General features: G+C 43.2%; 1 protein-coding gene across 1 annotated transcript; it reads left to right on the top strand.

Annotated features, from left to right (window-relative positions):
* Positions 1-533: 533 nt before the first annotated feature.
* Positions 534-14023, top strand: hnf1ba (HNF1 homeobox Ba; the record flags this gene model as incomplete). Its single annotated transcript, XM_079166501.1, has 10 exons — positions 534-919; positions 2810-3009; positions 3331-3598; positions 3696-3937; positions 9088-9242; positions 10430-10556; positions 10641-10823; positions 11085-11212; positions 11623-11667; positions 14003-14023. The coding sequence occupies 10 exons, from the start codon at positions 534-536 to the stop codon at positions 14021-14023; spliced, it is 1755 nt and encodes a 584-aa protein (XP_079022627.1).
* Between the last annotated feature and the right edge of the window lie 726 nt (positions 14024-14749).

Below are 14749 nucleotides of genomic sequence, written 5' to 3'. Positions count from 1 at the left end.
ACTTGAAAACCTAAATAATTAGTCAAATAAATACACAAGAGTAGGCTAACTGTTGCTTCTACGCGTCTACAACTAGAATAAAAGATCCAGCAGTGTGAATATGTGCAGCTCGCCTTTCTTAAAAGTCTTTATGGCATATACAACATGGTCCAAAGTCCATGAAAGTTTTGCTGATAAGGGGAGCCAATAAAAGCAGCAGTGCAGCAGTGTAAACACATGTCTACCTCGGCCCAGAGAGGGCCTTATTCACTGGATTTACATAAGGCTCCCATCAGCCGGCCCACTCATTACCACGTTTTATATCCCCCTGCACTCAGAAAGCATCATGAGAAACTAGCTCCATCCTCCCCTTCAACAGGGAAGTGAAGCAGCTTGTCGGAGCAGGTGTCAGCAGCCGCAATCTCCCCACACCACTGGAGCAGAGAGGAAGACAGGAACTTTATTTTTTACTTTGTTTATTATTATATCCCTCTGTTTCCTCCCTTTTCCCCTCTGCTGCAGCGCGCAAACAGCAGGCCTATGTTGAGTTTTTAATGTTCTCAAAAATGGTATCCAAGCTGACATCTCTGCAGCAGGAGCTCCTCAGCGCCCTGCTGGACTCAGGAGTTACCAAAGATGTTCTGATCCAGGCCCTGGATGATATGGACCCCAGTCCGCCTGGCTTTGGAGTAAAACTGGAGAGCCTGCCCATGTCCCCCGCTCCTCCTCAGAACGGCAAAATGAACGGGGTGGACGTCGATTCGAAGCCCGTCTTCCACACGCTCACCAACGGCCACAACAAGGGCAAGATGTCCGGGGACGAGGGCTCCGAGGACGGGGACGGGGACGACTACGACACCCCGCCGATACTGAAGGAGCTCCAGTCGCTCAACACGGAGGAGGCCGCCGAACAGAGGGCAGAGGTGGATCGCATGTTGGCGTAAGTTCCTATGTTATCTGACATTTTTCAAAAAGTGTAAAAAACTAGTTTAAATCTATTTCAATCACAGTATGCGGGGTGGAATTTGCGTTAACTCACATCGGAATGTTCTATTTGTTTGCGTTTTAAAGGTTAGAAAATGAAGCATACAATTATATGAATCGACCTTTATATATAAAAGTAATTTCCCTTCCTTGTTTACAATTATTTTTTAAATAACCCGCCGCGGTTCTTTTTTCACAATCTGGTTACTAATTATCCACATGGGTTATACTTTCTCTACCTTTGGAAAATATCAGCTGGACTTAGATATATTTATTATTAACTATGGGCCTACTCCACCTACTCCGACTGGGCGACATGAAGAGAAAGTGAATCGAAAAAACAAAAAAACTTCTGGCTGAGAATTTAGATAGAAAATATTATTAAATACGATAATACATTCTTAATAATAAATATAAAATCAATTTAAGAGTATAGTTATTACTTACAATTTAACAGTTTTATTATTTCCATTTATTCACGTGTCAGTAAACGCATGGTGCGAAAACATCCTAATTGGACCTCATGCTTCTAATCCCTTTAATCCACTCAAACCACTTGATTCACTGTAAAACTAATATTTGAGGTCCTAACACGGACCGGAAGAATATCAAAACTAACCCACGTGTAGTTAAGTTATTATTAATTTTATTCTATAAATCATCAACTGAAAGATACACAGTGGCGTGTGATTAGAGTGAATGGAGATCTGGTTATTCATTGTCAAAAGTTATAAACTAACATATCCCACTTAACCCGCAGACTTAGATGTAGGCCTCCACATTCTCCAAAACAAACAGATGTGTGTAGATTTGCTATAATTACCGATGTCAGTGTGTCAGGCCTGCTAATCTCGGATCCGTTTTACACCCGAGTATATTTTTGCTATACGCTGTCATACTGCTGCAGAAATTGGAATTATGAATGAATAATTTGAACAGCTAATTATACAGGTAAGAGCATGTTTTAATATGCATGCAACGTTCATGTGAATATAATACAATGTAATTTATTTGAAACGAAAAATATATATTTTTTACTGAACTTCGCCTTTCTTTGAGATTAATATCCTTAATATTACAGACAAGTATACAATCCTGACCGGAGGTTCCTTTGATTATTATTTAAAGAATAACAAATGCATTTCTTTCGTATTTAAATATAGGCTATATACATATATACATTACACTATATATATTATGTAGACTGATGCCAAGTGTTGTCATTTTTTCCAAATACTATTAAATGATCTGACACATATCTTTTTCCTGACTTTTAAGTTATGTCGAGCTGTCTAAAGATTTGTTTCACAGTTTTGGGGTTCTTTTTAATTTACACTTCTATTGTTCATGTTTACTTTAAATTTACACAAACCTAATCCAACTGTTTCCAGGCTGAAATCATGCATTCAGGCAACAAATACTAGGTCCAAATTTCTCAACCTGGCTGAAACCACTTGAACCTTTGAAAATATTTACAGCCCATTGAATCAGTCGCAATGATAAACGGGTCGTCTTTGAAGGGACTTCCCCTTTAAACTTGAGGCCCTAAAAAACAGTCAAGCTAAAGGAACAAGTTCATGTGTGTTCCATCAGAGTATTTCCATATTTGTATATTTCGTATACATATAAATGAACTCATTTTAATATCAACAAATCTAACCAAATTCCACCTGCATGAATAATTTCGTCATGTGTTTACATTATTTTAATAGCATGAAATAGACCAAAAACTTTGTCTCAGCCGTGAGTAAAGGTGTTTTTACTATTTACGACTTCCCTCTGAAAGCTGCGATTAGTTCAGTGGTGAAATTAGTGTTTTCTGCTCCTGTGTTTTATCTGAACCCAGTGAGGATCCATGGCGCGCTGCCCGCATGATCAAAGGTTACATGCAGCAGCACAACATCCCCCAACGGGAGGTGGTGGACGTCACAGGGCTGAACCAGTCTCACCTCTCCCAGCACCTCAACAAAGGCACGCCCATGAAAACACAGAAGCGAGCGGCCCTCTACACCTGGTATGTCAGGAAACAGCGGGAAATTCTCCAACGTAAGTTAATATTTGAGTTTCGCACAGCTTGGCCCCGGCCTATAATGTGTACTTGGCAAAAGCACGGCACTTTATTTGGGCTTAAAACCTGTAGGGATATCAATTTTGGGTTGGACATTTCCTGATCATGCTGGGTGACATATACAGCACCTACATTCTGTCATAATGCATCCAAAGGAAAGAAATATTATTTATGGACAGAAAACACCACTATTATGTACATAACTATCTTATCCTTTTACAAATGTGTATTTTACTTTTGTGCTTTTAAAAGAAAGCTTTATTCGAGTTGTATTAAATGTACCTCTTCTTGTTTTGCAGAGTTCAACCAGGCAGTGCAAGGCTCTATGGGCAACATGACAGACAAAGGCAATCAGGATCCGGTGTTTTTTTTCCCAGAGTTCAACCCGTCCGGTCAGGGCATGGGTCAGCCAGGTGAAGAGGTCGGCAGCGAACCCTCCTGCAAGAAAATGAGACGTAACCGTTTCAAATGGGGGCCTGCGTCCCAGCAAATCCTCTACCAGGCCTATGAACGCCAGAAGAACCCCAGCAAGGAGGAGAGGGAAGCTTTGGTAGAAGAGTGCAACAGGTAGATAAACATGACACCTTCCGCCACCTTCTTTGAAAAATGTCACCCAAACAAAAACCAACCCCAATTTTTCACCCTGTTCGTCTGTTTCCTGCAGAGCCGAGTGTCTTCAGAGAGGCGTCTCCCCCTCCAAAGCTCAGGGCCTCGGCTCTAATCTGGTCACTGAGGTGCGAGTATATAACTGGTTTGCCAACCGGCGTAAGGAGGAAGCCTTCAGGCAGAAGTTGGCAATGGACTCCATCACCGTACCGCCCCACCCCCACATCATGAACTCTATGCTGTCCCACAGCTCGCCACATCATCCCCAGACCAGCCTTTCACCTCCCAGTAAGATGCCAAGTGGCATTGCTTTGCATGCAGTTCAGCATCACAGAGAGCAAACATGTGTCATGATGACAGATTTTTCTTTAAAAGAGTACTCCACCCATTTAAGGTTGGACTCCGATAACACCGTCGGACAGAAAAATGAATACAGCAACGCGAGATATTGTCTTTTTTACTCCACACATTCTTTGTCTTTATCAAAACCTGGCGCCTACATCAGACTCTGATGTGTAAAATCGGTGGAGTTACGCTCTAAATGTTATGTGTGCAGATTCATCATTGATGTTGGAAAAATTTCACGTGACCATTTTACATTTTTGGTGTTTACGCCTACATTTTCGGTAATAGTGCAAAGCAGCTTTCGTTTTCTTCGACGTGAAAATACTAAGCGCAGTTGATGTGATCAGAGAGGCAGAGAAAGAGGGGACAAGTGATCAATGAGCGTGAGTGAGTGAGCTGAGCAAATGCCATTGTTATTCTGATCTTTGAAAACACACTGAGAACAATCCACATTGTACCTGCAATCTCCACTCCAAAGTCAGCATGGAGAAGCATGACACAAAGGGCAGCAATCCTGTGACAGGCCAGGGTCAGGCCAGGGTCAGGGAGGGGTGGGGGGCAGACACATCCAGGTTACCTCGACATAACGTCGTCATTTCCACATTTCCTCCTCCCATGCAGGTTGCTAATGACATCGCTCAGAGAGTCTCCAAAACAAGGAAAGGCTGTGCGTTATTGCTCCGACCATTTCACCCTGACCTGATGTTTGCATTTGCAGTAATTGGTATTGACTGAGTCTACCTGGCGTATACGACATAAAAACAAAGCTGATAGGCCTTCGCAGAGCATTATCCTCCGTGCCATCACTCACCCTCCATAAAACTGTGATTTGAGAGTCTCGCTCAGAGCCTATTGTTGTCCTCTCGTGTTCGAACACGAGCAAGCTTTGAAGGGAAAACAAACTGTTTGCCTTGCCTTGCTCTTTTACCTTTGGTGATTGTCTGTTTGCTTGAGTTTTTTTCGAGTTTTGTTGTTGCTCAGAACACCTGACCAGGCACTGACCTCGGGTTGCCAAGCCAGAGGGTCAGCGATGAGCTTGTAGAAGGGAAGGGTCGGTGCACGGTGGAAAACAGTTTGCTCTCCCCACAGAAAAAGCCCCTCAGCGGGCTGCTTACATGGTGTCCTGCTGGCATCCTGCCGACAGCATCAGCTGTTTTTCAGTGTCAGACTCTGGCCTGACAATAATATCCCAGCAGGGCGTCTCATTGCGTTGCTAGGGCACGGCCTGTATTATGCATGCTTAATGGACAATTAAAATCCTTTGCTACTACATCTCCTAGGCCTTTGATAAGGGGCTCCTCTGACTTCTACTCTCTATACTCTGCCTCAGCAGGAGGTCCCATTGTCCGTGGTGTATTAGAAGACTGCAGTGACTGTAACCTAGGTTCATTTATCTCTGCTGGGCCTTGAGGAGGACTGATTTTAAAGCCTCCCCCCTCATCTTTATGGGCATCGGCATAGTTGCTGAGGCCGGGTGCAGACTTGGAGCAGCATGAGCTGTCCACTGGGGTATAGGCCCTTTTCTGGCCAGACAGGACTGATGACCCCTTCTTCGCCTAGAGAGAAACCGAGTCAACCCCCCCTCTCTAAACTGTCGCCACACCTTCAGTCATACGAGAGAGGTCACCGCTGGGTCGGATCAAAGAAACTCCTCTTACTTTGGGAGTTTTTATTGATTCTGTTTCAGTTCGTTGATCAGTCGGTCACAACTGGATAGACAGTCAAACAGTGTGACGTGCAGTTTTGGTGGTGACCTTTTTTACTTTCAGAAATCAAACTGAACTTAGGCAGAGATTTCATCGTTTGTCAAAAGACGTATGTGTGCACGCACCTGTGTTTTCCCATGTAATATTTACCTGCTGTTCATCCTGCAGTAGTGGGAAGTGAGTAAGTACATTTGCTAGTACTTATTCGAGTATTTCCATTGTATTTTAACCTATACATTTACTCCTCTACAAAGGTAAATATTGTTATTTAAATGTAATTTTGTGTTTAATAGCTGAGTCAAGATTTTACCTAACAAAACACAGAATAATCTTACAAAATACCGTTCATTGTTAAGGATTAAACGTTTCTTTCCAAACTTAACAACAATCTGTTTAGTTGGGGTCCCTTGTCAATTTTTTCAGATGTCAACTTGTGAGCTGCTCCACCAGAGAGATATCCCCTGGCTAGCTCATGACCGCCGCTCTGCCCTGCTCTCATTTGGTGGTTACAGCTGATAACGGCGTCCCGACAGGCGTTACAGAAGTGTAGTGCCCGCCCTCCGATTGCCCTGGAGCCGATCCCAGCTGACACAGTCTCATCATTTAAAATATAATCATACTTCTGTCACAGGGGCCGCTTTTCTGCTTAACAAGTACTTTTACTTTTGATACTTTGAGTACATTTTGCCAATACTGCCAGTACTTTTACTTGCATAGGATTCTGAATGCAAGAGTTTAACTTGTCATTGTGAGTATTTTTAGATTAGTACTTCTTGCAGCACTGATAGTTTAGCAGCTGAAGTCACCAATAGAATCATTGCTGAGCTGCATCATTCGGCACGTTACAAAAGTAGCAGACTCAGAAGTTCCTGATCAGACACAGCAGTGGGGGGGATTATCCGTGGGCTGTGTCGCTTTCCGTCACCTCAGGCTAGCTTGAAACAAGACACACACACACACAAACTCACACAGAAAATAATGGCCTAGCTCTGCACTTTCCACTGCTCTGTGACTCCCAGAGAGCCACAAAGAAGAGACTGGATACGTCCTGCAGAGACCCAGGAGGTCTGTCATATGCAGCGGCACTACAATGAGCACTGCCTGGGGTTGGGGAGGCAGGCTTTGATATAACATGGGTCACACAGGGAGCTAGAGCCTTTAAAACCTGCTGAAGATCCTTGCTACCACTCCCCCTCTGAAGTTCTCGCCCTCCCCCCTGCTCTCGAAAAAAAACGCCTCAGTTTTTCATGGATTGTCCCATCTTGTCAAAGCAAATCTTTAGTTTTACAGAAACTGAAGTGTGTCTCTAAAAAACTTTCTAATGCAGAGTTTCTTAGTTCAGATTGTGGAAGTCGTTTTTTACTTATTCCGAGGCTCCGTGCAGCTGGATTACTGCCGAACCCAAAGAAACAAAACTGGCCTGAATAGCATCCTTTTCTGTGTCTGACACTTTAAGAGGTCGTCCAGCTCCGAGATAACTGCCTTTTTATGAGTCCTCCTCTATTGTGTGGCAATGGGGGTCATGAGTCCAATGGAGTGCTTTATTGTTCTGCGGCAGTGTTTACAAGGCATGGTGGAGTGTTGTGGGGTTGCTAGTAGGTTGCAGAAGACAATATGAAGTCTGTGGTCTGAACAAAATGGAGGATAGGTACTTTAGAGGATGAAATATGGCGCTGTGGCTTCAGACATCGCGGTATCTGTATTTTAAGTGTCTGTAGTCAAAGGAATAGTTCAACAGTATGGGAAATACGCTTGTTTGCCATCTTGCCGAGAGCTAACTCGCAGCTTGTATGTCCGAAAATGTCAAAGTATTGCTTTAAATGTGCGGAATCGTATGCAAGATTATTAAGATAACTGCTGTGACATATTATGCGTTGATATACATGAATCTGTACGAGTTCCAACAGCAGGATTTCAGGATAAGAAAAATATTTGTGTGCCCTGGCACCTGAAGCAAACAACAATGTCCCCCTTATTGGTCACATAGTGTCAGTGCCTCTCCCTCCCTTTTATCTCAAAATGGCTGGATATCAATTTATCCTTACATGTCTGACCGACTTCGACAGGCCGTTCAGGCTGTCACACCTGGGTCAGGGACGAAGGGCTCGGGGAAGAAGGGAGATCTGAGGGCAAACACAGTCTGTCTCTATGCTGTCACTGAGGGAGGGACGCTCTCTGTGTCTGTGTGAGGCTGAGACCACAGGATAAGAATGTGTTTGACATTGCTTGTAATTGTGTAATGTTTACTCTGTTGGTATCAGAGGGGGCCTGCATCGGCAAACAGGCATTGGATTGTCGGTTGTGGCAGGGTGAAGCATTCCTTTGGGCCTCCAGTGAGAGACCACAAGAAGTCTAGACACAGGATTAAGTGATGGCACGAAAAGAAGAATTTCATTTTCATTGAAACGTCACCGTGGAGATGTAAAAATAACACAACACGTACATTTACTTGAGCACTGTACGTAGTATTTTGAGGGTCCTTTTTTAATCTTCCACTTTATCCTTCTACTCTACTACTACTTTCTTTCTAATAGTTTCTAGTATTTATTTTCTCTTAAAAAGTAAAAGATTTTACATTGAAAAAAAAATATGATAAGCTTACAAAATACACATCTGAGATTATTTTTAGGCTGAAAAAGGTACAATTATCCAATATTTCACAAAAAAATCAAAGATTAGAGAAATTTATGTTGCAGAACCTTTTTTTTGCCTTCATCTCCCTCTCATATTTATCTTGTGACCTTTTGGAGGGAGTGCGACCCCTAGGTTGGAAATCACTGAACTAAACTAACAAACTGTATATAAAGTAGTTCAAACTAGCTCCACCTCGAGCCGCTACAACAGTACAATGCTGCTTACACATTGATGCATCAGGATTACCAATCTGACAATGTAATATATAATAATATAACACACATTTTTCTGCAGAGTAAGAACTACTTCAACACATTTTGTGGAAAACACTGAAAATACCATATTTATTTAATTGTTTGCAGGACTTACATTATCGAATTGGTACTTTTTGCTTAAAGTAAAGGATCTGAGTACTTCTGGTGAAACTTCACACTGACGCAATTAAGAACACCATTAGTAGCATTTGTGTGCTGATCAGAGAGTCTGATGGGAGTGCTGTTGTGAGCGAGTGAACGCGGTGAATGGCCTTGGCTGAGCTACGCAGATAGCAGCAGACGGGTCACCGTGTTTGTTTGCTCTGGCCTCCCCCGTCTGCGTCAAAGAGCAGGTAGATTGGAGTGACAGTGTTTTTTTTCTCAGCACAGAATGAGGCCTGCCACTGCTATCTCTCCGCTCTACATAACTGTTATAGTTGTAGGACACAACAGCCGTTATAGTTGTAGGATGCGACAAGTGAAACTAACTTTCTGTCTCTCCCTCTCTCAGTGCGTTACAGCCAAGGCCCCGGTGAGGTCACCTCCTCCACGACCATCAGCCACCACAGTAGCAACCCGATGGCGAGCAGCCAGTCGGTGCTCCAGCAGGTGTCTCCGGGAGGATTGGACCACAGCCACAGTCTGCTGTCACCTGACGCCAAGATGGTGAGTGAACACACCTGGGCCCTCATGGCCTCAGATTAGATAAGGCCCGGCCTGCGTTTAGCATAAACGTACAAAGCAGGTTCCTGAACCTCTTCTCCCATGGACCCACGGGCAAGAGCCAACAAATAGCACATTGTGCTGCTCTGTTTGAAAGGTGGAGCTGGGGTGGCAGGCCATGGCTGGACTAGCACACAGCCTTCACCAGACCAGAGTGTGCAGGCATCAGCCAATAAACCGGACAAAGAAACATTCTTTTCTTATTGATTAAATGCCTCGCAAAGAGGAGCCACAGGTGGAGCCCTGCTTGTTCTGCCAGAGAAATGACGCCAACATTTGATTATACCCAATGTGTTCTTTTTGTTTGTGTCTACTTCAGAGTTTCTCCCTTCTGCCCTAGTCCAATATTTGATCAGTGACAAGGAAACCTGTGCACTGGTCCGTAGCGTTTGAGTCGTGGTGCAACAAAACTTTTGAGATGTGTGATTTACCGTCAAAATATAATGTTTTTCTTTGGACTAAAAAGAATACCGTTTGAACTACTTATCTTGTTCAGGGTCACATAAAATATAATGTCATGTTACTGAAGTTCAAGAACTTCCCTGTCAGATCAAAATACTTCTGTCTTTTGGAGCGACACTAAGTGGAATGACCACAGACTGTGTATTTTACAGCAGGTCAGAGCTGACAGTTTCTTATTTGCAGATGTGTGTTTGGCCGGTCTGTCGTTTTTGGGCAGCTGGCGGTAGTCAAATAGTCGCTGCCCCACCGAGTGGGAGGATCCAGATAGCTGTTACTGCAAATGCATAGATGTTGTTTTTTGCAAATATTCACGTAATCATTCACATGAAACAACACGCAGGTGTACAGACACTTCAAAAACTCATGCATAGTCTTCTGCTGATATTTTTAGTATGATTCTTTTTCTTCTTGACCTTTTGTTTCTTATCAGTATTTGCTTGTGTGCTGTGTGTGAGTGGAGTTACACAAGTACAGTGTTATACAAAAGAATCTGAACTAAGTCAACATTTATGTCTGTTGTTTGTTTAGCAGCCAACATCTGTTTCACTTTGAAAACACATTTATGTGAATTTACATAGCAGACACTCATAACTTTAAGTGGGGCAGTTTGTTTATAAAACATTACAGCAATAAATCTAATAGTATTGATTTCCTTCATCTTTCCCCAGATTTCAGGTTCAGGTGGAGGTCTTCCCCCGGTCAGCACACTGACCAACATCCACAGTTCCCATCACAGCCATCAGCAGACACAGAACCTCATCATGCCTCTATCTGGAGTCATGACCATAGCACAGAGTAAGTCTTAAATCAAGAAGTGGAGGCCTTTGAATTTATTCCATCACGGCATGTTTTGACTGAGGTTTCGCTCTGTCTCACCAGGTTTAAACTCATCGCAATCTCAGTCGGTGCCGGTGATCAACAGCGTGGCGAGCAGCCTAGCGGCGCTGCAGCCGGTGCAGTTTTCCCAGCAGCTCCACAGCTCCCACCAGCAGAGCCTGATGCAGCAGTCCCCCAGCCACATGAGTCAGCAGCCGTTCATGGCTACTGTCACACACTCGCACAGTCAGTAACACTCATTTGTTCTCTCATCATCTTTGGATGCAAGCCTCTAGTGTGTTTTGCATATCAGTTCTCTCAATTCTAAAAACAGAAAAAGAAAGGGGCTCCACTCACTAGATACAAATACAGGCCGCACTCTTAAATCCTACTTCTCGTGTTCCTTTGGTATCTGCAGTTGCTTTAAACCTGATATCAACCTTGAAACTTGGTACTTTTAGTGTGTAATTCTTATCTATCTCGTATCTGTCTGACTTTCCTTCGCAGTGTATCCTCACAAGCAAGAGCCACCGCAATATTCCCACCCGTCACGTTTCCCCTCGGCCATGGTCGTCACAGACGGCAACAGCCTCAGCACCCTCAGCACCCTCAGCTCCATGTCCTCAAACAAGACGGTCAGTCACATCACCGAGGCCTCAGTTAGATGCATGTTCTCACCTCTGCCTGCCTGCTACTGTGGGTTTTCAGATTAAATAAGTGTAAGTCTGTGATCAGTGTCGGGTAATCTGCATGAGAATCTGCAGTAAATCTGAGATGTTTTTGCAGTTTTTGTTGGTAATTCTTACATTTTGCAACGTATAGAATTATCCTTTCATCAAATCTCTCTTTTGTAAAAAACTACTGTAACACTTGATTAGCTCACGCATCACCTATTGAGACACAGAAATCACCCTCACCCTGTACTGATAGAGACAATCTACACAATCGAAAAGCACACACATAGTAGCAGGAACTAAATAATGACAGGGAGAAGTGTGCGTGTGTTACGATTGTGTGTTGACCTGTTTAATTCCTGTCACATTAGGACGCTACTGTAAACAAGATGGTGCAACTCGGGGGTCTCTCTTGGGTAAATATAATTTGATCTGTTCAGTCACACATTTTAAATGAGTAAAATGACCAAAATAGCAAGCAGATCAAATACTTTAAGTAGCCCTGCACACTGCTTGTTCTACCGTTGGGGCTGATGCTGATGTTCAAATGCTTTCATTTGCCTCCAAACTAATAGACGAGGTAGATATATGGAAAGTATACTCCTCAGAATTCCTATTTCCTCTTAAACAGACGTCTAATCAATCACCTGCTCCCTCAGCCCGAACGCCTCCTGATTAATGCCGCCTCCTTTCACTTTCATCTCCCTGCTGAGAGTTACCTCTGCGATCAGGAAATGAGCCCCGCTGTTAATCAAAGTTCTCAAGCCTGGTGTGCTGCTACTTTCCTCCATGCTACAGTGAGGCTGGAGATGAGATGGGGGTGGTGGGGTAATTACACCTCTTCCTCTTTCCTACTTCTCCCTGCTCTCAGTGATCGCTCTAGCCTGAAATGTTGTCCATGGTGCTTTCACACGCTCAATTTCCCACGCTGAGGCAGAGCACTCGTACCGCCGCGCTACTGACCGACAGATGGGATGATGGGATGATAGCTCAGAGCCGGGCGCGGTGCATCCTCAGTGGAGGAAGGAAGTGAAACAAAACTCTCTGAGGCTTCGAAATATAGATGCATTTTGATCAGGGTGGTGCTCTTTCTACGGGGACAATCAGATATTTATTGATACACTTTTGCAAAACAATTAAGGTGTATGCTGTAATAAACGCTGTACCCATTGGTGGAAGTATTTTGAAATCCTTTACCTGTGTAAAAAAACCACAAGGTATGAATTCTCCAGACTGAATATTCACATATTAGGATTTATAAATTCTTCTGATAGATCTTTGTTGTGATTACATACCCAAGGAATACTTCAATACTTCAAATATTGTAGAATTACACAGCTGGAGTGTTTAGATATTTGCTGGATCGTTAATGAAACAAATCTGATTTGTGTTAATTAAAGATTGACCTGACAAGAGGATTAACGAGTCAGAAGGCAAAAAAGTTTGAAACCACTGGTTTAACAATTAACAATTATTATTCATTTGATTATTTCAATTAAAGTGTTAAACACATTAGAAAAACAGTGTAAATGCCTGTGGTGACTTCATCAAATGTTTTGTATTGTCTGGCCAGCAGTCCAAAACCCACAATTTACTCTAAACTGCTACCAAGAAAAGCAGCACATTTTCACATTTGTAAAGCTCAAGTACCTCAAAATTGTGCTTCAGTGCAGTTCTCGAGTAGATGTATTGGTGGTTACTTTCCACCGCTGGCAGCATCACACTGTGGCATTTCACAAACACATTTATTTAGAGAGCAATTAGCTAGTAGGCCCTCCCAGGTATTTTCTTATCAGGACTTTATTTGGATGGGGCAGCCTTCTTCTCGTGACACGACTAGCACGCTCGGGCTTTATAACGATCATTGTTTACCGAGAACCCTCCATTATACCTGCGTCTGTTTCAGCCTCACCTCGGCTCAGAGCCCGGCGTCTAATGACTCAAGTCCTACCCTGCGGGTCACCTTTATCAGGTGAAGCTGTTTGCTGGCCGCAGGGTCACACCGGGGTCACCTGCCTCCACCCCTGGAGAGGCAGGTGGAAAAATAAATTCCACAAACAATCCAAAAAAACAGAGCATTTCAATGGAAACAAGGCTTTAGAGAGTCGGGAGAAAGAGGGATGAGGAATGTATTTGGTCAGGTGTGGCACATGAAGGTGCAGGGGTGATGTGTTTACCAGTGGTGGAAGAAGTATTTGAATCGTTTACTTAAGTAAAAGTACCACACTATAAAAATACTCGCATTGCAAGTAAAAGTCCTGCATTCCTAATTTTACTAAAGCAACGCATTGTACTGACTGTACCTAAAGTAGGAAAAGGAAACATATGTCCTGTCCATGTAATATTATTGAGTCATGTAAATGGCACTTTAACATTGTAGTTTGGTCATGGTGGAGCTAATTCTAAAAACTGCATCATAGTTTAACCTATAATAATGCATCATATTTTATAAAATGATATGTTTTGTACAATCTTCATCTGAAAAGCAACAATAGCTGTAAAATAAATGTAGTGGATTAAAAAGTGTTGGTGCGTGGAAGTATAAAGTAGCATAAAATGGAAAAACTCAAGTATAAGTACCTCAAAGCACTAAGTTACTTCCCACTACTGGTATTAACGTAGGTTTAATTTGTCACGTAAAGCCTTGATGCACTTTATACATAGGCTACCTGTGTTACTGGACAGATTGTATTTATTGTTTTATGTAACGCAGGTCTACTTTGTCTCACATTTCTCTCCTTCTCCTTTCAGTGTCCTCTTCAAGCCTGGTGAGAGCGTCCACCTGACTTCCTCGGTGCCCGGCAACGGGAGCACATTTTTCCACCCTCTCACCGCGGTAACCACGACAACTCTTAATAACCGGCAACGCCGCGCTGGATGACGAGTCGGTCAACAAAACTAGAGGAGTGGCGACGGCGGTGGGCCAAGCGGTGAAAATGAGAAACGGGGACAGAGGGGGAACAAAACAAAAACTCGCTGCACCTGAAAGCGAGGAGACTGGATTCCCCCCCCTCTGTCGCACACACATGATCAACAGAGATGATTTTAACACAATCTTTGAAAACAGTATTCAGTTTTTTACGCCACCCGTCATCCTCTTTTCTGACATTACAATGGAACAAAACCCAAGCACCCAAACATGGCTCACAGACTGTGGTGGTACAGACTTGAATGAAGGCTCTGGGACAACTTATATTACTCTGTGATTTAAGGTGGGAACACGAAGACACCCTGAAACTTAACAGAGACAGTGATTAGCCTCTGTGAAGGCTGAAAGATACACAACAAGTTCCTGGATGCCAAAAACAAATTGTCTTGCACGTGAAAAGAACTGTGTGACAATCACAATAACCACGTATTGATCTTGCGCGTGCATTTGACATTCTCACTGGGCCTTAAAGACGTCTTCCATATTATTCTTTCACACTCAGCTTTACTGCGCTAGCATTAGTGCAGGTGATTAATGCGAGGGATTCATCCTTTCACGAGTTGTTCAAT

This window comes from Pholis gunnellus (genome assembly GCF_910591455.1).
Source record: "Pholis gunnellus genome assembly, chromosome: 9".
Taxonomy (NCBI): Eukaryota; Metazoa; Chordata; class Actinopteri; order Perciformes; family Pholidae; genus Pholis; species Pholis gunnellus.
This window is presented reverse-complemented; position numbering and strand designations above follow the sequence as displayed.